General features: G+C 39.8%; 1 protein-coding gene across 1 annotated transcript; it reads right to left on the reverse strand.

Annotated features, from left to right (window-relative positions):
• Positions 1-5,992: 5,992 nt before the first annotated feature.
• On the reverse strand, positions 5,993-25,551 carry ANXA1 (annexin A1). The gene is made up of 13 exons (XM_077817579.1): positions 25,470-25,551; positions 22,959-23,038; positions 19,895-19,988; positions 18,725-18,819; positions 16,483-16,596; positions 15,269-15,359; positions 14,344-14,423; positions 13,363-13,419; positions 11,804-11,897; positions 10,921-11,016; positions 9,471-9,529; positions 8,383-8,505; positions 5,993-6,387 (listed from the first exon to the last, which is right to left on the reverse strand). The coding sequence occupies exons 2-13, from the start codon at positions 23,022-23,024 to the stop codon at positions 6,331-6,333; spliced, it is 1,026 nt and encodes a 341-aa protein (XP_077673705.1). The 5' UTR covers positions 23,025-23,038; positions 25,470-25,551; the 3' UTR covers positions 5,993-6,330.
• Between the last annotated feature and the right edge of the window lie 365 nt (positions 25,552-25,916).

Raw genomic sequence — 25,916 nt, forward strand, 5'->3', positions numbered from 1 at the left:
TGGGTAACCCATCTGTGCTGAAAAAATACACAGTGAAGGCAGGGACCTGTGCAGCCTGGGAATACCCGAGTCAGAAGGGAAAGAGACAAGGGTCTCCATCCAGAAAAGCAACTGCTTTGGAGCAGGAAGCTGAGAACCGGTGCCTTTGCTGGACCACTGAGGGGACATACAGGTGCCATTGCCCCGTGCTGCAGCAAAGGCTTAAGATGTTAGCGTTACAGAATCATTGGCAGATGGAAAGATGGAAGTGAATGGGATTTGAAATTAATTTTGTTTGCTTTGGGTTAAAGATTCCCCAGCAACAATGATCGCCTTAGAAAGAGAGTCCTTTTTAAAAATCCACTTAGGTCATGCTGCTAGGAGTGGATTTTGTTAATTTGTACAGATAATTCTTGTTTTGCCTTTACCCTGATCTTTGTGCAATGCTGCACCTTGAGGTTTCACAATGACCACAAATGTTGAAATTGGGTTCTTTTCCCCACAGACCTCACCAACGCAGAGCATATAGACTGAGTTGTGCCTTGGTTTCCAAAACTGGGGTCTAATTGGGTGTAATTTCACTTTTCAAACATCAAGGGACAATACAGGTTTCAACTCTGAATACACTACATTGGGTCAAGCCTCTTTATCTTATTGTACGGATGGCTGGGCCCCAGGGTGTTTTGGGACCGTGTACCAAAACATGAATACTGAATGACAGGCAACAAATCGTACTACCTTCACTCACTGTAAATTACACATTTTTGTTCGGCAAGAGAGGAAGTGGGAGGAGCCCAACAAAAAGAAAAAAATACAGAATGCCCCCTTTCTTTCTTCACAAAAAGAAAAGGAGTACTAGTGGCACCTTAGAGACTAACCCATTTATTTGAGAATAAGCTTTCGTGAGCTACAGCTCACTTCATCGGATGCATGTTCATTAAGCAAAACATTTCCTACTCATTAATCTATTGTTTGCTGACACATTCAAAAGCTGTCACTTGCTGTATGTATCCTGAAGAATTTGAGCAGTTGCTATTTGAAAGATGGTGTCTTCTACTGAACAGGCAACTTGGCAAACACACACTTATGTGTGCACAGACTTTTGGGGGAGACCCCCACTTGTTCAAATGGGATTTTCATGTGTAGCTTCCATTCCCTACCTAGATAAGGTGTATGTGCAGGTGTGTGTGAATACATGTTGAGGAATATTCTATATTGGTTCCCCAAACTATTGCAGCCCAAAGTCTTCCTACTCACCTTACAGAAAAGGGTAAGTTTCACCAGCAGAGCAAAATATTGGCTTCTCTGCAGCCTAGGAAATAAATCAGTTTCAAATACATTTTTTTGGACTGTGTCATAAGGGCTAGCCCTCTGAGGGCTCAAACACCCAGCCTTCCTGTGACAGGCTCTGCTAAGGAGAATGTGCCATCCCAGATCCACCTGTGGATAGTAAATGGATAAATGACTGTGTGGTAGTTTATTACTTAAGGAACACCTGGACTTTTATCATGGGTTATGATAGCTCAGGCAGGGGCCCCACAACCCAGGGAGTAAGCTTGAAGGACAGCTGGGCAGGAAGCCACTCCCAGTGGTGCTCTTTGGAGAACAGAGGCTCCTGGAGAGAGGAACCATCCCCAGAACATAGAGACTGTGAAGATTTCCAGGCAGGTAGGGCAAGAGATACTCTGAGTTAGCAGATCTGTCCAGGCAGAGAGAGATTGTGAGATACTCTTAGTCAACAGGGGAGACTGCAGAACTCCAAGCAGTGGAGAAGCCTGGGGGTTCACTGCAGAATAGCATAAGGTTTGTTTACATACCATATTGGGTGATTGATTAAATAAACTAGATCCTGGGAGGAGTATTTTTCACTATATACAACCTCATTGAATATATTGAAAGCCCACTAAGGCAGTGGTTCTCAAACTTTTGTACTAGTGACCCCTTTCACATAGCAAGCCTCTGAGTGTGACCTCTCCTTATAAATTAAAAACACTTTTTTATATATTTAACATCATTATAAATGCTGAAGGCAAAGCAGTGCTTGGGGAGGAAGCTGACAGCTCATAACCCACCATGTAATAACCTTGTGACCCCCTGTGGTGTCCCAACCCCCCAGTTTGGGAGCCCCTGCACTAAGGAAGCCTGATGCAACAACTTAACTGTGGTTTCACACTGGGCCACAAGGGGTGAGTGCTCACTCTGACAGACAGAAATCGATGTGGTGGAATTTCTGGCACCATTGAAGTCAACTGGACTTTTGCCATGGACTTTGATGAGACCAGGATTTCATCCCATATGTTTCTATTTACATGCATTTCACACTTTGCTGAAATCCAGTTCCATTATACAATTTAATTCCAGTACAATACTAATTTGCTTGCAGCAGTGACTTTGAAACATTGCATAGAAGGAATGACTCACCATGACCTTTTTTTATTTACAGTACTATTTGTATGTTTTCTAAACCACAACAGGAAGCACCCCCTCTGCATCACCACAAGCCAACACCAGCTTGTTAGAGGCAATGTCTACATTTCCACACCCAAATTCATAATAGCAACACTGTAATGAGTACTAATTGCTATGACAGTTCAGACACAAGCACTTGGATTGCTCAGGTTAGCAAGCATAGACTTGAAAATGAAAACAGAGCTGTAGCTACTCACAACTAAAGATCGACCCTTTTAACAGGGTGGGTATAAACTGTAAGAATAAACCATAGCATTCTCAACCACTTAGGACCAGTAGGTTATTACTGACCATTGTGTGGGTGCCAAGGTGAGAGAGAGGGCCCTTCTTCCTCCTGCTCCTCCAGACAATGTGGGGTTCCTTACATGTGGGGGGATTGCATGGACGCTCCCTCCTACCATTAGCAGGGAAGGACACAAAGGAAGGGGGGTGCGGAAGGTGGGTTGGCTTTGCCCTTCCTTTACAATGGCCTGTGGAGCTGGCTGGTGCACTCATCCTGCCTCCCAGGGTGTTCTGGGAAGGCTCGTTCCTCCCGAGGCCTATCCCTAGAGTTCTCCCTGGGACAGTGTGGCTCTGCACTGCCGTCAGCATCGGCTGATGTTCTGTGAAGTCAGCAATCATTGTCCTCAATACCTGCCTTGGTCTGTTCTTGCTACACAAGGGGACCTGGAATGGATTCACCGCTAGGTTTTGTTCACAGAAAGGGCATATTTAGAACAAACTAGGAGCTCTATATTTTGCATGTTGGGAAAACTCTGGAGTATCATTCCTTCATTTATCATCTTTCCTTAACACTTTTTCTGCCTGCTGTTCTAATCCTGATATTTTTAAAGAGGTTGGGCCAGAGCTCAGCTGCAGCCTTAGCGTGCTTAGTACAGCTGAGGAGAGAGGTATGCAAAGGTGCCTGTTAGATAACCACGGTCACGCTGTGCTTTAACATATGACAAAAGGCTCTTAGGAACTGGGAACTAGAGATGGGCAAAATAACCATAAAGCTTTTCAGATTGATCTTATTTCCAAATTTGCACAAATATTGCCAAATTGGAAGCAGATCTTTGAAGTGTGTTTTTTCACCAAAAAATGCATATGAAAATATTTTGCTACTGGGGACACTGAAAGCACACACACACACACACACACACTACATTTTGCATTTATTTTCTTCACATTTGAGTTTCACATTGGTTGGCTGAGATTGGTCACAGAGTATCAGTTCTGGTTTCCAGACTGGCTGATCCTATTCCATGTGACCTAGAGGACAAGGAGAAGCAATTTGGACTAATTGTCAGTCAGAGTAGCAGCAACAAGGAGTTACCTTTAGATTGCTGCTCCCTATAGTTAAGAAGGAAAGGCTGCTGACACCTCCTGTCGGACATCCAATGTTTTAGATAGGTAACCTACCATCACCAGACGTGAGAACGGTATGCCCTCCAAAGATTTTGGAAGACAGAAGCAGGCCAGTCTTCCCTCGGCAAAATATAACATCAGATGGGTTTGAAGGGTGATTGTCCTAGTCACACAAAGGGCTGCAGAACTTGATGGATTCTTCAGTAGGTCTGGATTATTATTCAGTCTCTGAACCGTTTGAAGTTACCTATCACTAAATTTATATATGGCGGTTAGTTATGTTCAGGCTGATCTGTAGTTGATTTTACATATAGTTTAGTTATAGTGTTGCTAGTCTGTTTGATTTTTATCTTTAGCTATGGTGATACTGGTTTACATTGTGCTTTAATTTTATAGATGTCGTTTGACCCTGTTAGTGCTAGGATTTGCCTGGTTTCTATATTAGTTCCCTTGCAGTCACAATGTTCAGGTGGTGATGCTTTGCAGACAGAATCAGTAAAGCTCTGATTATACAGTGGTGAGATATATTAATGGAAACCAGACTGGATTCCCTGTGGACATACCAAAATAACCAAAAAGGGGCCATGAACCTGTCTTAACCTGCTACCTGTGGATTTTCTCAGGTCCAGAATTGGGGTTCCCCAAAGCGGGTGAAAGCCACCTTTGTCCCCACCTTCAATGCCACAGTCAGTGCAGCTTGACCAGACTGGAGGATCCAGTCTTAGTAGTTTATTCCTCCATTGTTTTTGGAAGGCCCCAAATCCCTTATCTTTCTGGTATCTCAGTAGGGCCTTGCAGGCTTGGTCCCTAAGGAAAAAAAACCACAGAGAGCATCATGCGCCCCACCACCACTGTGTTTACGGAAGGGAAAGCTCTGACTTCCAGAGGCTATTACCTAAATGACTTTGAGCAGTCCCAAAGGCTCCTTTCTGCGGCACACTGTGTCTCACTGAATATTTGCTTCTTGAGCATGAATTGTCTATAAACTACTAAGGCCAGTTTCATCAAACATTTTCATACTGACAAATATCTAAAGTACGGTCAAACCTTTCCTGTACAACCAGTCATGCTAAGCCACTGGTAGACTTGAGGGCCTCTAGGTGTAAAGCGAGACCTGCACTGAGAGTATACATTGGAGATGGTGAGGAGAGAAGCTATCAAGCCCACCAATGACAACTTTGGATTTATTATTTCGAGTGTAAAGCCCAGATCCTCAAAGGTATTTAGGTGGCTACCTCTGATTGATTTGCACGTGTTAGGCATGTAAATACCTTTGTGGATCTAGGACTATATTTCTTATGTTTGTAACATACCTAACACAATGGGCCTAAGACTACTACAATACAAATAATAATAATAAATAAAATATTTCACCACTGAAGAGTTATACGAGTGTAAAACTGGTTTAACACAGTGAAGCATCAAGCCATTCCTGGGGTTTTTTGTGTTCAGCCTTGAGGTTCTACTATATGTAACTCAGAGTTATGAACACCTCGGGAATGGAGGTTCATAACTCTGAAATGTTCGTAACTCTGAACAAAACATAATGGTTATTCTTTCAAAAGTTTACAACTGAACGTTGACTTAATACAGCTTTGAAACTTTACTGTGCAGAAGACAAATGCTGCTTTCCCTTTTTTCTTTTTTTTTTTCAGTAGTTTACATTTAACACAGTACTGTGCTGTTTGCTTTTTTTTATTTTATTTTATTTTATTTTTGATCTCTGCTGCTGCCTGATTGCATACGTCTGGTTCCAAATGAGGTGTGTAGTTGACTAGTCAGTTCGTAACTCTGGTGTTCATAACGCTGAGGTTCTACTGTAGTTGTTTATATGTGAAAACTTTGCTCAGGGCACAATTTTATGTTTGTTCTGAATTTTGAAAAAGAATCTGAATAGCATTCCCCATGCACAGCCTTCACCATTGGTGACAGCAAGAAGAAGCAGCATTAGTTTTCATGATGCTGATATCTTTCATTAAAAAAAAAATACACTGCATTGCTAGTTAATCTTGTGTTTTGCTTTTGAGACTCATTTATGTAATCCCATTCAGTTCTATTTTATCTAAGTTGTGAATTTAATTGTGCTGCTGGAAGCTGTTGAATTTTTCTCCTTGTTTTAAATTCTCGTTCATTTGCATATGCTATATGCAACAACAGCAGGCGTAAAATGTAGAGAAGCCATAAAGGACATATTAGATCTCTTCACAGGTTAATTTTATTTGTAAAGTTACACTTGCCTAGCTCAGAGAAAAACTGTACCTTGTATATGCTTAATCTTTTTAAAGTAAATAGAACCTTTAAGTATACTCTTTGGTTTTGGATAAATAAAAAAAAGGGATTAATAATGTCACACAGAATAGTAATATCAAAATACATTTTCCAGGCTACAAATTTTCCAGATAGTACATGTCTGGACCACACTCCAAACCAGAGATCCATCTCTGTTTAAAGCCATGTTATATTTTGTAAACAGCTGAGACGAAGGGAATGATAACCTCGGTAACAAGGCTGGAACACATCAGAACATCATGAAGCTTAGTTGTCACCACATAAAGCCACCAGAATGGTTTCATAGTCTCCTTTGGTTTCATCCTGTCAATTTAAGAACACTAAAATTATTATTACAGTTCTGACTAAAGATTCCCACTAAGATCAAGACCCCATTATGCTGGACACTGGATATACACCTTCTAAGAGAGACAGTTCTTTTCCCAAACTAAGGCTGCACATGATTAACTCAATGAACTTTGTATGGTCCCACTAAGATAATGGGACTACTCAGAGTGCATAAAACTAAACACATGAGAAAGTCTTCAGGATCACAGCATACGCAGACAAGATAGACAATGGTGGGAACCAGAAAGGATTCATTTTATAGATGGCACACTGAAGCACAAAGACATTAGGTGATTTGCCTAAGTTGATACAGTAGGTCTGTGGCAGAGCTGAGAATATCCTGAGTCCCGATCGAGTGGCTTAACTTCCCTACAATGGGTGAAATGGAAAATCTTCCTTTATCAGTTAACATGAATGTTTATTTAAACTATAATTAACCCATATTAAGATTGGGCTATTCCTAACATGTGTTAAGATAGGGTTCTTTTGAAATAATTTTAGATGTCATGATATTTAATTGCTCACAGAATTCAACAATTTGGAGTATGATTTCCATGAGCAGCTAATTTATTAAGCTCCATGTTTTCTTAAGTGTGACTAGGCTTTGCCTGATTCAGATAGCATGTACTATCTTGCCTGATTCAGATAGCATGTGTATCAGATTCAATTTCTAATGCAGTCATGTAATTTTGCATCAAGATGGGATACAGTGCGATATCATGTGAGAGAAAGAATCATTTATAGATATATATTAAGAATACTAGTAAATTGCACCACTGTACTATCTCCAGTATTTTATCTGTGAAATGGCAGATACTGGCAAAGATTAATGTGAGTATTTTAGTCCGTGTACTGTACATTTCCTCTACAATCACTGTGTTTGTTACTGTGAGTATTCAGTAGCTCTCAGAAAGCTATTTGGCAGTGGTACATTTAAATCAGTGAGCTACTAGGAGATTGTTTAAATTTTCCATAAGTGCATTCTTGTTTTGCCTTTAAAAAAGTAAGCCTAAAGGCAGAGAGACAGATCTGTAGCCGGCGTAAGCTGGCATTACATAGTGATTTACACGAGCTAAGGGTCTCACCCTCTGAGTTCTGCTGAGGATGCCTTACTGCTCTGGGAAAGCAGCTTTTTTCAATGCTATATTAATTTGTCCTATTTAGAGGTATATATATATTTTTAAATTTCAGTAGTTGAATTAAAGAGACAAGGTGGGTGAGGTAATATCTGTTGTTGGACCAACTTCTGTTGGAGAGAGACACAAGCTTTCTCGCCACACAAATCTCTTCTTCAGGTCAGAACTCTGTGGCCAGAAAGCTTGTCCCTCTCACCAGCAGAAATTGGTTCAATAAAAGATGTTACTTCACCCAGCTTGTCTCTCTAATATCCTGGGACCAACACAGCTACAACTATATGGCATGCAGCAGTAGAATTGGTAATGGAAAAGTGCCAGACGGGCACCCCTGAAGACCAGAGCCCTCTGTCTATCCCCAGGATCCTTACAGCAAGGACAGGGGCAGTGTAAGAATTTCTACCATGCCCTCCCACTGTGTCTCATGTGGAACCACAGCGAAGGAGGAGAGAGTAGTTCAGTCTCTATGTTTACTCAAAAAGAACAGGAGGACTTGTGGCACCTTAGAGACTAACCCATTTATTTGCGCATAAGCTTTCGTGAGCTACAGCTCACTTCATCGGATGCGCCACCTGGCTGAAACTGCCAAAGAGTGCTGCATATCGCCATGTGCAATGGCTTTTGTGACTCATGCTGACTCACCAGGAAAGGACTCAGCCCAACCACCATTTTCACGGATGAAACATCAGCTAGTAACGATTTTTCAATCCCGCCTGAATTAAAATTGGTGACCTAAAGGGTCGCTATCAAGCCCATTACCAGCCTCCTGAGCCAGCCAATTACAATAACATTTTACATTCAGTAGTTGATATAGCTTCAGCTGAAAGGAAAAACATACCAAGATGGCCTGGCAGAGAGGTGTGCCATACAGTTTATTATAATAGCCCTTGATCTCATTCATGTCAACCTCAGAACGTGAAACCATGATTCTGTTCAGTGTTTTGTGGCGTGTCCCAGAGCCCTGTTAAAAATAAATCATGATTACCTAGGCATACAAAGCATTATCCTTAAATCACTGGTACGTGTTTGTTTTGACAACCTGTATGATTTTTCACATCAAAAGCAATTGCATGTTAAACAATGGGGGGCAAATGGACTGTTGCAACATAAATCAAAAATAGCTGTGGATTCATCTGACCACCCCCGTCTGAATGAGCATGGGGCTAAGGCCCCAGAACCTGCACTGCTTCTGATGCCTTCAGATTCTCCCCTTTCAGCCCCCTGACAGTGTGGAAATATGCTTGGTAAGGCTCCTTTGCTTTCTGCTGGCCCTGGACTGCCCCTTAAAGCGAGGGTTCTCTAGAGAAGCAGATTTTCCTCTGGTGTGTGGAGGTACAAGTGAAATCTGACTTGTTTTCAACGTCAGGGAAAGCACAGGTTCTCTATTTATATTAAATAAAAACATGAGGTGTCTTGTCATCTTGATACAATTGGGTTTACATTATGCATAGCTCCTATTAATGCTAATGGGAGTTATGTGAGTAAACTCCTAACCACGGGGATGGAGAAACATCCTCATTAGAGTGGCCCTTATGGTCTCATGTGATCCAAACTTCTACAGTGATGAGGCCTTATAAGTTACTAGATAGATACAGCTTCCATTGGCATGCTCTTAAAGGTCATTCCGGGTGTAGAGACATTATCAGTTCTAGTAGTATTCCCCATTTTATATACTGTTAATATCACTGAAATCAAATTAACTTTTTAACTGTGTCCATTGTAAATAGGTAGATGCAGATGAGTTCCTATAGAGATAAAACCCTGAGCCCCTTATACCAGACAGGAAAGTGTATGGAAACTCACTGAATTCTTTTCCCTCTGGCTTCCTCCTGAGGGGCTTTTCATGGCAGGATGCTCTGGCCCAGTTTGTCATCTTATATTAAAAGGTTCTCCCTCCCCAAACAAAAGTTTTTCAGCATACTCTACCTTCATTGCCAAGTTGAGCTTTTCTGCAAAGAAAGCTGGTTTGCTTGCGGCACATTTCACTGAAATGAAACAATGTGACAGAGTTAAATATGACTCATAAGTAAAGCACACATGCAAAGTGGGGGAAGGGTACTGTAGTCAGTGCTGAGTTGGGATTTGCCAGCATGAGGTTAAGAAATACGCTCCAGTTCTCAGGTGGCAAAGTGAAGCAGTTTGCTCACTGCATAATGTTTCTAAACTGGAATAAATTAACTATACCAACCATATGCCTAATATCATGATGTATTTTAGAGGGTGCTGTTGGTACTTTTCCATTTTTTGTGTGTGCCCAAATTAACCTAGCAAAGGAATAAAGCTAATTGGTGTGTTATGTTTGCACCAAACACTCAGAGCTGGGTTGGGAGTACAGTAATAATATATTTCACACTTATGCAGCACTTTGCATCCATAGGACTCAATGTCTCCTGGAGCTCTCTGGTGCACAAGCGACATACCCACTTCATCACATCATAGAGAGAATGCAACTCTTCTGTATCACTGGCCAGATCCACTCCGGCTGGTGTGTGTGGAGAGAACATGGTTCTGCCTCATCCCTCCCTCCTTTGAAGTGGGCCCAGGAGATGTTAGAAAGGAGATAGCCTTGTCTATCAGCAATTTGCCCAAGTCACCCAAAGAGTAAGTGGCAAAGTTAGAAACAGAATCCAGGTCTCCTGACTCCCAGTCCCATGTTCAGTCCACTGAGGTGTGATGTTTTAAGTCAGGATTGGTTAGCCACAGGGCAGTCCCCAGTATTGTAGCTCCACCTAGGCTCCCATCATTTGTACTGTTCCTGGTGAATAGAAAGTTTAAAGGGCATAATAACAGACATGTGACATAAACATCTGCCTTGAGTCTTTACAAAGATATTCTCCTGAGCAGTGCCTTAGGCGGATGATTTATAATATTTTATCAAAATGCAAAGTAAATCAGTGTGGAGAATAAAAACTCTACAGCCCTGATTTGTATTTACACTGGAGCAACTTTATACCACTCTGGAAGAATAAAGAGCCTTAAAGTGAGTTTAAATTAATTTTATGCTTGCTCTTTGGGCCTTTTACACAGCCAGAGGTATAAAGCAACTTTAGTACAAATAAGAATCAGAGTCGATAGGTGGATTTCAACAAAAACATCTCTTTATGAAATGTGCATTTTCACACATTAATTTATATTTTTTTATTTATTTGAAATAACTCCTGTTTACTCCATTTTTTTCCAGTTGAACTTTCCAAAGTGTCAGATACCAAACTGTCATGTATGGTAGCCATGCTAGTTTTTAATGAAACACAGTAGGAGACCAGGATCCTTTCCCATTGGGCAATGAAAAATAGTTTACTTCTGACTTTCATATAGTTAATATGGAAAGAAGCACAGCTGAGAAGCAGTGAGTTACTTGGCAAGGGGGATTACATACCAATCGTTGTCAGGCAGTTCTCAATGTCGCCTTTCAGTTCCAGGTCCAGTACCTTGTTCATGTCATGTTGGCTAAATTTGGTATATTTCTGAAAGACTAGACATGGATATCAAGCTTAGTGAAAACTGGGAAAATACTATGTTTTTGCTCTCTTTATTTTGTTAATGTTTGACAGTTCTCTGATGTCCAACATATGGAATAGACAGTTAGCTAACAGTTTGAGGATGTCATCAGATCAGCAAGAGATATACAGTGTAGGAAATAAGCTACAATTTGAAAAGCTTGCAGCAGTTTAGAGTTTCCAACAGTGGTTAGTATCAGATACTTCAGAGGAAATGACAAGAAACCCCATAATAGTTAATTATGTGATAACCTGCTCATATGTCTTCCTAACCTCAGTCAGTTAGTGCATTGGATTGTTCCCTGAAGCACAAACAGTCCTCCAAAAAGCAAGTTAAGACAGATACACGTCTACTGCATTTACTTTAGAAGATCCTCAAAATGGGATTCAATTCAACCCATAGTGTGAAATGTCCACTTTATGCACCAGTTATTGTATACCAGCATCCAAAATGTGTGTATTGGGAATATATTTCATAAGTGTAACTTATTTCAAGCCTTTGCTGAAATAATCTTCTCATGTGCATGTTTCTGTTCATTGGATTATACAGCATCTGTTTACACTGATATAGCACCTGACTTTAGAAATTGGGGCCCAATCCAATGTCTTTTTTGAAGTCAATGGAAAGACTGTTTGATTTCAAGTGAGCACTGGTTCACATCCTAAGGTGTTTCAATACTTCTGACACCTGTTACTCAGATATACGAGAGGTGCATTTTTAAAATACAGTTCCCCTGAGGCCAAAAGCTTCATTCAACCTACCCCTTCGAAGATGTGGGAAGCTTCTCGTAGTAAGGATGGTAATGAATACATTGATATCTGTTCCTTTTTTTTTCTCTCCTGCTTCATATAAGGCCTATTGTAAAGCACAGAAGTTTGTATATTATCCTTACAATGAGACGACCTGGAATACTGTACATCTAATGCTGTCACCCTCAGCTAAACAGAGGCCTTTGCACCACTGTCTTCATCAAGGACTAAGAACATTCCATACATAATATAGAATGCCTCACATTCCACAGACTTGTCCAGAGGATTATTATTCTTAGTTTTTCCCACTGTTACTGCATTCTTGGCTAAAGTCATAATAGTTTCACAGGCCACTAGACACCTGTGCTTGGCATTTCCAAACATTTGTTAACAGGACTGTTCCTGAGAGAAGTATGCTGCTGTCAATGTGGAAAGTACAGGATTGACTGGCTTTCTATTGCTGGACCCAAATATGAAATAAACTCAGTTAAGAATTCCACAGAAATGTAATATGGGAAAGCTACACACCAGATCTTCCTTTTCTTTCCATGACGGCCATTAATGGAAAACCAGAAAAAACAGACTCATCCTCTTCCTTTTCCCCAGCTCTCAGGCATCCTCCACCCACAATAATCACCTGTGGGACAGGACCCCTTTATCATGGCTAATTCCATCCAGCAAAGGAACTGGCAATAGTACTCTCTTTAGAGCCCAACAACGATGCACTTAAATAGACCTATAGAGATTCTACTGAGTGCTGTAATGTACCCCTTCCATTGTAAAGGATGAATGTGCTGTCCTCTCAGACATGCGTATGTGTGTGTTTGAAAGCAAACATGTGCTAGGAAACTGAACTCACATACTAGGAAACTGAACTCACATACTACGGGACTGAGCTTTACAATGAGGCCAACCAGCTGGCCTTTATATCAATTTTGAAGCTTTGAATTAAAGTAGTGATGACGTGATTTTACCTACAGGCATAAAAGCTCAGGATAGACTGCTATTTCAATGTTGTTGGCCAGGGTGTTTGCCCATAATAAAAAATCACACTAATCTAGAAGCTGTACTATGGGAAATTTTTGTGGTATTCAAACTTTCATAAAAAAGATTCTAAAATCTAAAGTAACGACATACTAATAAGTATCAAGGAATCTTGAAAAGCCCATGATTACAAAGCTAAAGCTGTAGCTAAAAAGGGGAGTGCTACCAAGTTTCCTTTGGCTAGGATGGTGCAGGTGGTTCTTCTCACCCATGTACGCTTCTTTCCCCTGTCAGAAATTGGTAGATATATTGTTTTTTATATATGAAAGGAAGAGGTCATGGGTAACTTATCAGTCACACTACAGACCTCTACTTGCTCATATTCTAACAGCATTCTCCAAGAAAAGAGACTCAGTCAATCCCTAAACTAATAAAAGATCTTGGGTGGGGTAGGGAGGACACCAGTATAGCAGATTATATAATGACCTCAGCTAGAGAGATTGTGCTTGTTACAATCTATGCTGAGCATGGAAATAAAACAGACAAGAGAACACATTTCTCAAATAGAGTGCAGAGCCTTTTCTTACCCTGGCATCACTGTCAGCAAGCTCTTCATTCACACAGCCATCTTCATTTCGGTCACCCTAAAAAATTTCATTATCTCACGTTACCATTTTGTTTATATAACCCTGGAAAGAATGTCATTTCCCATTATGCCATTTTAGCATGAAGTTTGAGAGCACTAAGGTGAAGTTCCAATGGGTAAGTCGATTGCTCTAAGACTTCATTGAGACTACTTATGAAGTAAAGTACTATTCACCATAAAATAAGGGGTGTCAGAATCTAACCATTAGGTAAAAATTCAGACACTTAACTCATTTTAAGATAGACTTAATAATTTTCATTCTGATCAAGAATTTTATCTCATGATGATATTTTAAATTTCAATTCTTCATTTTGTGGGGGAAATTTCACACAGATTGTGACTTCAGATCCCTGAATCATGGAGTCTGATACCTGTTGACTTTACAGACAGATTTTATATATTATGCCCACTACTGTTTTATTTAATCTGCTTTTAAATATCTGCATATAGGGCAATTTGTCCACCTTCCACACATTCTGCTTTTATCCAGCTATATTATTATTAAGAAATATTTCCTAATATCTAGTTGAAAGGTTTATGTTCCGCTTTCTTGGCATTGTGGTTTAACTTGCCATCTTCTGAGATTAAATAATTTCTATCACTTCTATTATTACCTTCAAAATACTTATAAACTCTGATCATGTGAAAAAGTTTAAAAGCAAACAGAGGCCAGTAAAAATTAGGATTTTTCTGTAACTTCTAGTTGGATGAAAACATTATTCTAAATATCAACTTGTTTAGAGAGAAATTTCGCTTCACATAGTAAGATTTCTTTTTGGGGGTTTTTTAATACAGAGTAAAAAGCAATAAACAAGTCGCCCATGGTTTCTCTGGCTGATGCACATATGTCATCTAACTCAATCAAGACTATTAACTCCTTCTTAAAAATAAAGTTTATTGGAAGTATTTGAACATGGCATACCTTGACTAGAGCAAGCAAAGCCTTTTGGAAGTCTCCAGATGTATCTGCGGCAATGTCTTTTACAAGATCTCTCTTAAGATCTACAATAAAACAATAAGAAAAAAAATCCCATGATAATTTAAAGAATTATTTCATCTCATTTATAGAAATATTCCCTCCAGTTCCAAATCTCCTACTTAAATATGTGTTTTTATCAATATTGGAATTAGTCATTTTGATTTGGGTCCCATTGTTATCTTTGTCTTTGAATAATTTTTATGTGCTCTCTCTAGTTTGTTTACTAATAAATTGAGATGAACTGTGAAGTCTGGATTCTGATCCAAATATCTAACCTTGGGAATAGACTCATAGACTTTAAGGTCAGAAGGGACCATTATGATCGTCTAGTCTGACCTCCTGCACAACGCAGGCCACAGAATCCTGTAATAATCCACCCACTCCTGTAATAAACCCCTAACCTATGTCTCAAATCATGATTTAAAGACTTCAAGGTGCAGAGAATCCTCCAGCAAGTGACCCATGCCCCACGCTGCAGAGGAAGGCGAAAAACCCCCAGGGCCTCTGACAGTCTGCCCTGGAGGAAAATTCCTTCCCAATCCCAAATATGGCGATCAGCTAAACCCTGAGCATGTGGGCAAGACATAGAAGGGGGAGGATGCTTTAGGTCCATCTCTTTTTATAAATTCCTTGAGTCACATTTTCCATAAGGAGTCTGGTTTACATGGGAAGAAGCAGGGGACAGTAAGGTCTCTCCTGCTGCTTTGGAGTGAAACTTTTAATGCCAGGAATGGAATTTCTCAGATGCATTGGCCATGGATGCTTCAAAATCACCAACACTAGAGAGAGAAACAGCTTGACCAAACATGCCTTTATTCCTTCCCCAATGATATGTTCTGTTCATGTAATTTTACAACCTATGAATTACCTTCCCTGTAGACTCTGTTGATTTCTCTGATTTCCCTGTTGTTTCTTGAAGCCAGAATCTCAATTAAGGTATCTTCATCTGTTCCAAACCCCTGTTGGAAAATGGTTGAGCAAATTTTGTCTGACCTTATATATCTAGGGAAACACAACATCTAGAAGCACAGAACCACATGTGATAACTATAAAATCAATGTTCTTGATTACAGAAGCATAAGTTTTTGGACGATTATTTCATCTGGGAGCCCATATACAGTGAGCCAAGCCTTCCAGTAAATCAGAAACAATAATCATTTCACACCATCCTACAAATTATTTTTACTGTAGTTCCTCTTTATCATACTTAATGCTACTAATGTCTGAGACAGGTATTACAAAGATTGAGCAGCTTATAGGTAGGGCTTGCTCTGAGAAAACTGGGTGGAAGGAAATACAATTCCTTTTTAAAAAAAAATAGTAGTTTAATAAATGCTACAGGGAAATGACAAAAATGAAAGAGCACCATTTGTTCAACCCCTATCAAGGGCTGCATTTGCCAACTGAATTTTAGTTTATGGATTATATTTCCATATGTCTAGTGTTAAATACGTTTTCTCCATCAGAGTTTTTACTTGGCCTGACTATAACTTTAGCTTTGAAGAATTAGTCCATTCTGCTGCTTTGTGGTGGTGGTATATTTTTTAAAAGGTAAGGAGGGGTCCATTTGTGCTCCTTCTGATTCACCTGGGGCAATTCAGAAAGCTTGTTTTCTACGTGGAATTTTTCTTGTTTAGTCTACAAAATGAACTGTTCAAGAACCAAATACTGTATTCAAGATGACTGTACACATTGAACTGATGCAAGTAAAATCAGATGTTAACAAACTTGATGAAATAATTATAGTCACGAAGCAAACAAAAGGAAATTATTTAGCAGGTGCAAATCGATAACTTGGCTTTATTGCACCAGGGTATTAAATAGTCCAGTTTTTAGAGGGTGAAATTAGAACTATACACGCTCATACTTTTAACTGATTGGCACTTGCAAGCTATGAATGCATCTTCACAAACTTTTAAATAAATAATACAGATGCTACTCTTGTCTGACACTTTGAATTTATTGGTGTTCTTATTTTGCACTGCAACCAATTTTAGAATCTAAATATAACTGCAGAATATAAGCAAGGATAGCTGCAGAGTTTTTTAAGTTGGGAGTTGTGCTGAAATTTTATTGTCATACCTTCATAGCCGCCCTGAGCTCCTCAGCATCAAACTGGGCTGGAGTTTTCAACAAAGCCAAGACGACGTCTTCAAGCTGACTTTTGAGGGCTTTTTTCAAAGCTTCTTCCAGAGGCTACAAGGAAGGATAAACAATTGTAAGCTGGCAAGCTTTAAAAACCCACAGTTCAGAAGCACCCAGAAAATGACTGAGTAATCCTATTCCACCTCCCATGAGCACCTTAGGAAAAATTCACCTTCCATTTTTGAGAATCATGTTGTAAGCTTGGGGTACTTTGTCTGCTTTTTATTCATGTTGATGATTCTTTAACTAGCTATTACAAAGTGTTCAGAAGTGCTCTTTCTCCTGCATACTGCACTGAAGACAAAATAAAACCACAGCAAACTTTTTAGTTCTTACAAGAAGCTGATATTGTTATTATGACTTGCTTACAAGTGCATTTGGGTGGGTGGGGGGCTTTTTTGTTTGCCTGGTTAGGGATAAAGAAGTTGGAAACTACCCTATTAAAATGGAGATTTTTCCAATAAGCTCAGTACTGGCAAGTGACGTTAGAAATATTGTAAATTTAGGATTAGTAGTGGATCTTCACATATCCTATATACCAATGCTTCCTAACTTAAATGCAGTTCTTGACATTTCAGTGTGTGCAAAAATTATAGCCCTATGCCCACCCCAAAAACAAGCCTCTAATAATTGCTTTAAGAATCTGTCACCTCTTTATTGATACACCAAGCAGGGGTACTCTGTTCTGCAAGTTAGGACCTCCTAAATCAATGGGGTTGCTACGGGAGCACTAGATTCAGTAGTTAATATCTGCTGAATTCTGCTTAGCTTCTGATACTCCACCAGTCACTAGAGTACATAGGTCCCTAGAGAATATGCTTTTAGCATTTTAAAAATCTTTCATGTTGTCGAAACTGAAAATTAAATTTTAGTTTTAAAAAGGGATGAGATGGATCCTGACAACTTAAAGTACCAGGCTCTTTGTGACTTTGAAACTGAGTTTTAACGTAGGCCTTAATAAAATAAGAAAACTGCAAAACTGGGGCTTCCTCTCTGGGGCGGGGTAAGGCTATGTAAACCACAGTGAGGTTTGCTGAACAGGAAGACAGGAAACCTAGATCAAAAAGAGGCACTTTATTAGAACTGTTTTCTTAGTGGTTCCCTGCAAGCCACTTCAGGGAGAGTAATTTAATTGCTGGTTTCTTTGTGACTTAGCAGGGGAGGTAAAGGCTCAGTAATTTAGGTATGTTGATTGTTTAAATAATATTTCAGTTTACAATAAAGTTATGGGCTAGAGTGGAGAGTTTGTTGTAGGAAGGTGCAGAGCAACACCCTTTTCAAGGAGATACAATGATCCCCAATCCTCTGAGACAGGGGGCAGTAAGGGTGCAGTCTGTAACATCCACTAAGATGGAGCAGCCTGTGCACCAGACCCACTCAATGGGCTGGTGTAGCAGTGAGGCAGGGCCATGATTCTGCCTCTTCCTTGCCCCTTTTGGAATGATACCCCCACCCTGAGCACACATGGAGGAGATTTCCCCTGGTTCTCCAAGCACAGATATTGTGACTGGAATTGGCCCTTATGTAGGGTTGCCAGTTTTTCTTGGACATATTCCTGGAGGTTTCATCACATGCCACAATCTTTAATTAAATATTAATCTTTAATTCCTGGCAACTCCAGGACAATCCTCGAGAGTTGGCAACCCTACCCTTATACAAGATGCACAAGGTTTCTTGCATCCTTCCCCCTGAATACCTGCACAAGGGTTAGCCACAGTCCTGCCCTTTATATTTGCTTTTCTATATACTATTAGACTGGCAATTCATACAGATACCCACGATAACAAGTGAACACATCAGCTCTTCTCATGCTATGTTGGAGCATAATCCTACAAAGTACTAAATGCCTCCAAAGTATTAGTGAGAGCTCTCAACTCCCAATGGCTCTCAATGAGTCCATTGGGACTTTAAGGTGCTGGATGATTTGCAGGATTAGAGTCTGGAACTTTACCTCAGAATGATGATGGCCATTAAGATTAATAGCATTTGCGCATCTGAGCCTGCAATGTAGTTTCAGTACAACCTCATCATCCCCAGCCACAGCCTTCAGTGACTACATAGAGAAGATTCCTTCTAATATTATGTTTTGGGAAGCTAAAACTGCATGGACTGGTAGGACTAGCTGCAAATATTGAAAAACTCAAGCTGCATATTAACGGCAGCCTTGTTGTTACTGTACCTTTCCTTTAGACTGCTGGTATGCAGCTTTGATCTGCTGGCGTTGTCCATTGGTTCTTTTAGTCAAGATATCAATGATGGTCGCTTCATCCACACCTGAAAGTGATGGAAAACAAATCTTTTTAATGACAGGTTTCAGAGTAGCAGCCGTGTTAGTCTGTATTCGCAAAAAGAAAAGGAGGACTTGTGGCACCTTAGAGACTAACACATTCATTGGAGCATAAACTTGCGTGAGCTACAGCTCACTTCATCGGATGCAGTGAGCTGTAGCTCACGAAAGCTCATGCTCAAATAAATTTGTTAGTCTCTAAGGTGCCACAAGTCCTCCTTTTCTTTTTGCGAAATCTTTTTAAATCATTTTCATAATCCTTCCATTTTGCTTGCCTGTCTCTCTAAGTTATGTAATCAAATCATGATTTGCACATTATATTCTCTGAAATTTGTCTTGTTTACACAGCTAGACACATTTACATTTATCCAAGGAGAAAATGTTGTAATTAATTTACTAAGATTATATCCAAGAAAGCAGATAAATAGGTTCCTTAAAGGTTGCTGAAATCCGTGCTTGCTATGGTGTCATATACAAGGTCTGAAATGTTCTGAGCGAAGTACCCACACTAGGCCATAGCTAAATAGAATAAATACTATTAGCTATCACGCTCATGTTTAACTTCAGTAAGTCTAATGGAAAAAGAGATCATATTCTGGGCAAAGCGCCCAATGTGAAATTCATTAAAGACAAAAGAGTAATTGAAACAGCACATAGCACAGTATCAGCAAATTCACGTCTTCTTAATCTTGGGGACATTTTATGGGAATCAAATCAAAATCATTAACTTGGCATGTAATAAAATTCTCCTTCAGTTCTCTAAAGATTAAATTTATAATATTGTTACCCTTTGTGCAATAAATGCAAGAACTGTTAATGCAGCGTTACAATCTGAAATTGAAACACAAAGTTAAGAAATCAGAACGTTCAGGTTTTTCCCATGTGACACATTCAGAATTCAGTAGTTTTGATAACTCGCTAGTCTTTTAGATATGTATGAGTTTTCTCTGCTGAATGCTGTTACCTCTGGTTCTGTCATTTTATTTAAGGTTATTCATTCTTAACTTCCCTGGGGAAAAATCCTAATTCTGTAACTGTGTGTCATATTTTTAGTCTTCTTACCCTTAGCAGTTATAGCTTTGTCCAATGCGGCAGCATCAGATGATGGATTGAAGTTAGGGTAGGTATGGACTGCGGATCCACCCTTTGAATTTTTCTAAAAGAAACAGAATTTGGTCATTTCACAGAGACTGATTTTTATGCCAAGAAGATGCTCATGTGAGTTTCCTAATTGGGAAAACTGTACTCTCTGTGCCATTATCAACCGAAGGAAATGTAACCCCATTATTAAAGAAGGGAAAGAGTAGCGCACAAGGCTATTTAGCTATATAGTTACCAGCCCTACCACTGACTTGCTGTGTGACCTTGGGCAAGCCACGTAGGATCTGTTTCTGGTCCAACAACACCAGTGCACAAGGAGCAACTCCACTGAAGTCAGTGTGTTGCCACCAATGTAAGAGCATACTTAATCACTCTGTGCCTTATTTTACCCACAGGTGAAATAAGATTAGTAGTTTCTTCGCTCACAGATGTGTTGTGAAGCTTTATTAATTAATGTGTAAAATGCTTTGAAATCCTAGGATGAAATAAAATATGTAAGTGCAAACTATTGGTATTCAAATCTGTTTGGGTGTGAGGTATGATAGCACACTATACAACTACATCAGACGGGTCAAATGCCAACATCTGAACTTTCATAGAATAAATCATCTGTTCTCTGTGTCTTCAGTCTTATCTCCTGCCTTTTCTCTCTTTACTGGGTATATTTTAAAGAACTTTAGAAGTGAATGATTAAGGAAGAAGATACAAGAAACAAAGTGTACTTGCACTGGATACATTGTGATGCATAGGGCAAAATGAACTACTTAATCTATTTGAAGTGCTGATATCTCACTAAGCAACTGGGTGATGGCCTACTTCCCTAATTTTATCATTGTGTGTGTTTATTAACATACACATGTATTTTGGCAAAGCTAGACTAGGGAGAGTCACATGTACTGAATACTATTAAATGTGCACCAGGATCATTGTTGGTAGATGTGGCACATTAAGAGGAGTGCCCCAAGGGTCTCAGACATGCCCTATGATTTAATTTTTACTTTGGCTGCCATGGCGAATCTTTTGAACCAAAGCAACTGCTCATGAAAAGAATTCCAGGCTGTAATGCTGCCACTGGGGCTGCCATGCTGATGAAAAGGGAGTCTGGCCACAAGGCTGCTGTGCTCAGGCAGTCCCTGGATAGAAAAGCTGCCGGACTGGGGTGCCACAAAATGGTGTAAAGCCATCTCAGTCCACCATCTGCCCTGAGCACAACTCAGCCAGCACAGAGGAGCCGGACCAGAGCTCCCAACTTCACACTATTACAATCTTTCCTTGGTTCCTTGGTTCCTCTCCTATTTCATCAAGGAATGTTACATTCTCCATATACTGTGACTTCTTACTGGTGTGTATCACTGACATCCATTTACCCATTGCCCTAATCAGCTTGGTCATCTTGAAGGTTCTGAACATCCTCCTTGGTGTATCAACAATGTATCATATTTCTGTATCATCAGAATTTTTTTAAATGATGCAGCCCTTTTCCATTTTGCAAATCCTTCCGGTATCACTGATGAGTCTAGGACCCAGTACTCATTTTCTGAGATCCCATTTGTTACAATATTCAGTGACCCTTCCCACTCTAATCATTTTTATCCAAATCATACCATATCTGCATGAGAACAAATAACTTATTTTGATTCAATCAGTTCTTCCTTCACATTACTAGTCTCAGACTCTTGGCTTCCTATGTTTGTTTGTTTTATTTGTTTTTTAAATTTTCATGGCACGAGTGGTCCCTGTGTCCTCTTTAAATGTCATTCCATCCTGATAGTCTTTAGGTGTCCATATTCCCTTGTGTGGCGGATGGACTCATTTTAGCTTTGCTTTTTATAGTATCAATGGCTGGTGTCAGGGTTCCCTCCCCACTCTGAACTCTAGGGTACAGATGTGGGGACCCACATGAAAGACCCCCTAAGCTTATTTCTACCAGCTTAGGGTAAAACTTCCCCAAGGCACAAACTCTTTGCCCTGGGAGGGTACGCTGCCACCACCAAGTGATTTAACAAAGAATCAGGGAAAGGACCACTTGGAGTTCCTATTCCCCCAAAATATCCCCCCAAGCCCTTACACCCCTTTTCCTGGGGAGGCTTGAGAATAATATCCTAACCAATTGGCTACAAAGTGATCACAGACTCAAACCCCTGGGTCTTAGGACAATAGAGAAATCAGTCAGGCTCTTAAAAGAAACAGAACTTTATTAGAAAGAAAAACGGTAAAAGAAGCACCTTTCTAAAATTAGAAGGGAAGCTAATCTTACAGGGCAATCAGATTTAAAACACAGAGGATCTCCCTCTGGGCAAAAACTTTAAAGTTACAAAAAGAAAACCAGGAATACACCTTCCTCTCAGCACAGAGAAAATCACAAGCCAAAACAAAAGTAAACTAACACATTTCCTTGCTAGTACTTACTAATTCTAATGGAGTTGGATTGCTTGCTTTCTTGATCTGTGTCCGGCAAGCACACAGAACAGACAGACAAAAGCCTTTTCCCCTCCCCCCCAGATTTGAAAGTATCTTTTCCCCTTATTGGTCCTTTTGGTCAGGTGCCAGCCAGGTTACCTGAGCTCCTTAACCCTTTACAGGTAAAAGGATATTGTGCCTCTGGCCAGAAGGGATTTTATAGTACTGGATGCAGGAAGGTTGTTACCCTTCCCCTTATATTTATGACAGCTGGCTACACAGAATGACATTTCATTACAGTAACTGAAATGGTTGGCCCAAACGGGTGATGGATACAAACTGGTAACTAGATGTTACTGTGTGTAAATAAGAATAATATCTGTTATCTGATACTGGACTTGCCATCATAGACATATGCTAGTAGTACCTAGTGTAAAATCCTGGCCCCAATGAAGTTAATGAGAATGTTTTCATTGTCTTCAATAAGGAATGATTTCATCCCTTAAGTATATAACGAAATACAGATTGATTCCAACATTTTGGCAATCTGTGCTGATGTTTTTAACTGTGTTTCTAAAGTCATTTGTATGTGAAAGTTATGCTCTTGGGAGGTTGCAGTACTTACAATGCACTCCTGCTCCTCATTGTCCATAAACCAGGCCTGCTTCAGAAATGCTTGCACCATCGACATATTGACCCAAGTTTCTAGAGGGAGAAAATGAAATACTAGAAAACAAAATTTGGTTTTGATCACCTTCGTCCTCATAGCATCCCAAAGCACTTTGTAAGCAAGATCCCCAATCCTGGAATTGCTATGCTCCTGTTGACTACAGTGGGAGGCTGAGTAATGTCTGCAAATTCAGACACAATGAGTTGAGAGTGAATGTGTGAGGTATATGTGGCAGCCCTTATGGCATTCAGCAATTGCTCACATGGAGCCTTAGCTATTGGAACATGTTTTGGAAGCAGAGGGGTTCCGACTAGTGTTGCAACTAGCCTGGCATCCTGTTTCCAATATTGGTCAGTATCAGCAGTTTCAAAGGAAAGAGAAAGAAACCCACAGAAAAATTTCTTCCTTGCCCCCCCGCCCATTAGTTAGAAGTTGGCTTTGAGGGTTTGTAGCCTTTCAAAAGTTACTTTTCTTCTTCACATCCATATAAACCTCTAATTCTTTTATGAATTCTGCTAAGCTGGTCTAGAGGTTGTGATGCAGGTAAGGAGAGGCCAGTCAGAGCACAGCTCTGCTCTGCAAATTTTCAGCCAGTGTAAGGTCCGTTTAGAACCATAGGTAGTTGCTATAAACCCCTAGGCTGCTCTAATTTCCACCGAGGCTTAGTAGATATGGCATGAGATTCAGGTAGCCATAACTGATTCCCTCCCTCCTATGTCAACCAGATCTTGGTGCAGGAGAAAGTCTAGACCCTCATTTCCCTTTTCCATACAGACATTTCCATACATTCCCTTTTCCATACAGACATTGATCTTACATTTTGGCAAAAAAATCCATCCATTTTCTTCTAGTAAACTATTCACAGGATTTTCTTTATTCTACAAGGTAAACAGCACTCTGGCAGCATTAAAAACCTTACTTTGGTTTGTTCAATTGATTCAGAGGGTTAAGAAATAAATGAGTCTATGTGATGAAATTCATTATAGCCCAGTTTAAACAACGTATACTGATTGGAGCAACATGATAGTTTACTATAAGTGATAATAAAAGATTGCAAGAGTGCAGGAAAACACTTCCAGGGTCTCTGAGCACACTCCTGAGAGTGAAAAGCCTAATTTAGCAGGAGAAGTGGGCTAGAGAGGAACAACAGCAAGAGGATTTGAATTTGCTATCAAGAGAAAATGGAGAAGCTGGCTGGACTCTTGCCAGGATCACTAAGGAGAGGTACCTTCTCCTAAACTTCCCTCCACTCCCAACCTCAGGCTGGGGCACCATCTAGAAATGACCACAATGGAAAGGGAGAAAAAGTGGCCAAGCTGCAGGTACCATGAGGGGGAGAGACATTTCTTCCTGCTTCTAATAAGCACTTGAAAAGTTATTTGGCTGATTATCAGAAGTCTGGCAAGAATTTGTCCAACTATCCAAAAGCTGAATCTCTGTAGTAATATTAAACAGCAGCCAAATACTTTTTAATTTTTGTCTTTGGAAACAAAACAAGAGATTGAATTTGATCTTACATTGTTTTTTACACTCCATTGACTTCAATGGGATTACTTGTGATTTACACTGCTGTAAGATTGGAATCAGGCCAAACCTTTGCATACCACATTTCATATGGGGGTTTGCCTCTCCAGGAACTATATTAGATGGATCAGCATGATGGGTTTTATAGCACACTAAGTTGGTCTTGAAAGAAAGTCTATTAACATTGTTGAACCCCATTAGCAAAAAGTTTTGATAGTGTAGACATCAGAAGTGTTTGTGTACCTATTGTCCATGCCTCCTGTATGTTCCTGCCAGCATCCAAGAAACAGTGCTTCACTCTTATATGTATCAAAAGCCTGTCCTTGGGACACAAAAAAACTACAGAAAGGAGAGAAACAGCCTCACCCATGGAGAAAAAATTAATGGAAAGTCTGAGCAGACCAAAAACCAGATTCTGCAGCACTTACTCATACTAAGTTCCTCTTACATGAGTGTTTAATTATAAAAGCAGATTGTTTTCTTGGCTTCCTCATTAAGACTATCACTAAGGTTTCTTTTTCACTTATAGCTGGAGTTTGTGAAACAATGAATACTGTTTTTAAGCAGCTAACTATTGTCAAAGTAAAAGCCGTTTTAAAAAATCATTTCCATATAAGGTATGAGTTTCCTGTTATTCATAGTTTTGCTGTAAAAATAGCTTTCCATGGTAACCCATTAAAAAACAGAATACCAAATGTGCTCTCCAATCCTTAATATTTATGCAAGATTTCTTGTGTACCTCAAGTAAAGAAAAATTGTGACAGTTCCCACCCCTGAATATAAATGCAATACTTTAAGAAATGACTGCACCCATCTGTGCCTGTGCCAACCAACACAATCTACAGAAAACTGCACACAATCATTTGGTGAATGTACTGTAGTACATATTTATTAAAGTTTGCTAAATCCACACAGACCCACAAAGAACTAAAAAGTGCATACCTTTTGCTTCACACAGCTAAAAAAGTGTTACTTCTCTGGAAGCTGCAGCCTAGAAGAGGAAAGCCTAAGGCTTGTGATTTTTATAAAGCCGTTGGGTGACCACACCTAGCAACCAGAGAATATTTCTACAACTCCAATGATTGGCTTATGTTTGTTTGAAGGCTAAATATGGGCTCTGTCCAAAACACACACATACACACACACACAAATGCCATGCAAAACCATTCACTGGAGTTAACTAAGAGCAGATTTCAGAGTGAAAGAAAGAATGACAGAAATGTCAGGATACTGTCATTTTTTTTTTTTAACACTTCTGGGGTCAGATCCTCTGCTGGTGTAAACTGGGTGAGGTTCATTGAAGTCAATAGATTTGAAACCGGTGTGAGATAAAAATAAAGCCCAGTGCTGAATAAAATCTTAATCTTTTCACATTTTGACACATCTGAG

This window comes from Eretmochelys imbricata, chromosome 5, assembly GCF_965152235.1.
Source record: "Eretmochelys imbricata isolate rEreImb1 chromosome 5, rEreImb1.hap1, whole genome shotgun sequence".
In the NCBI taxonomy this organism is placed as follows: domain Eukaryota; kingdom Metazoa; phylum Chordata; order Testudines; family Cheloniidae; genus Eretmochelys; species Eretmochelys imbricata.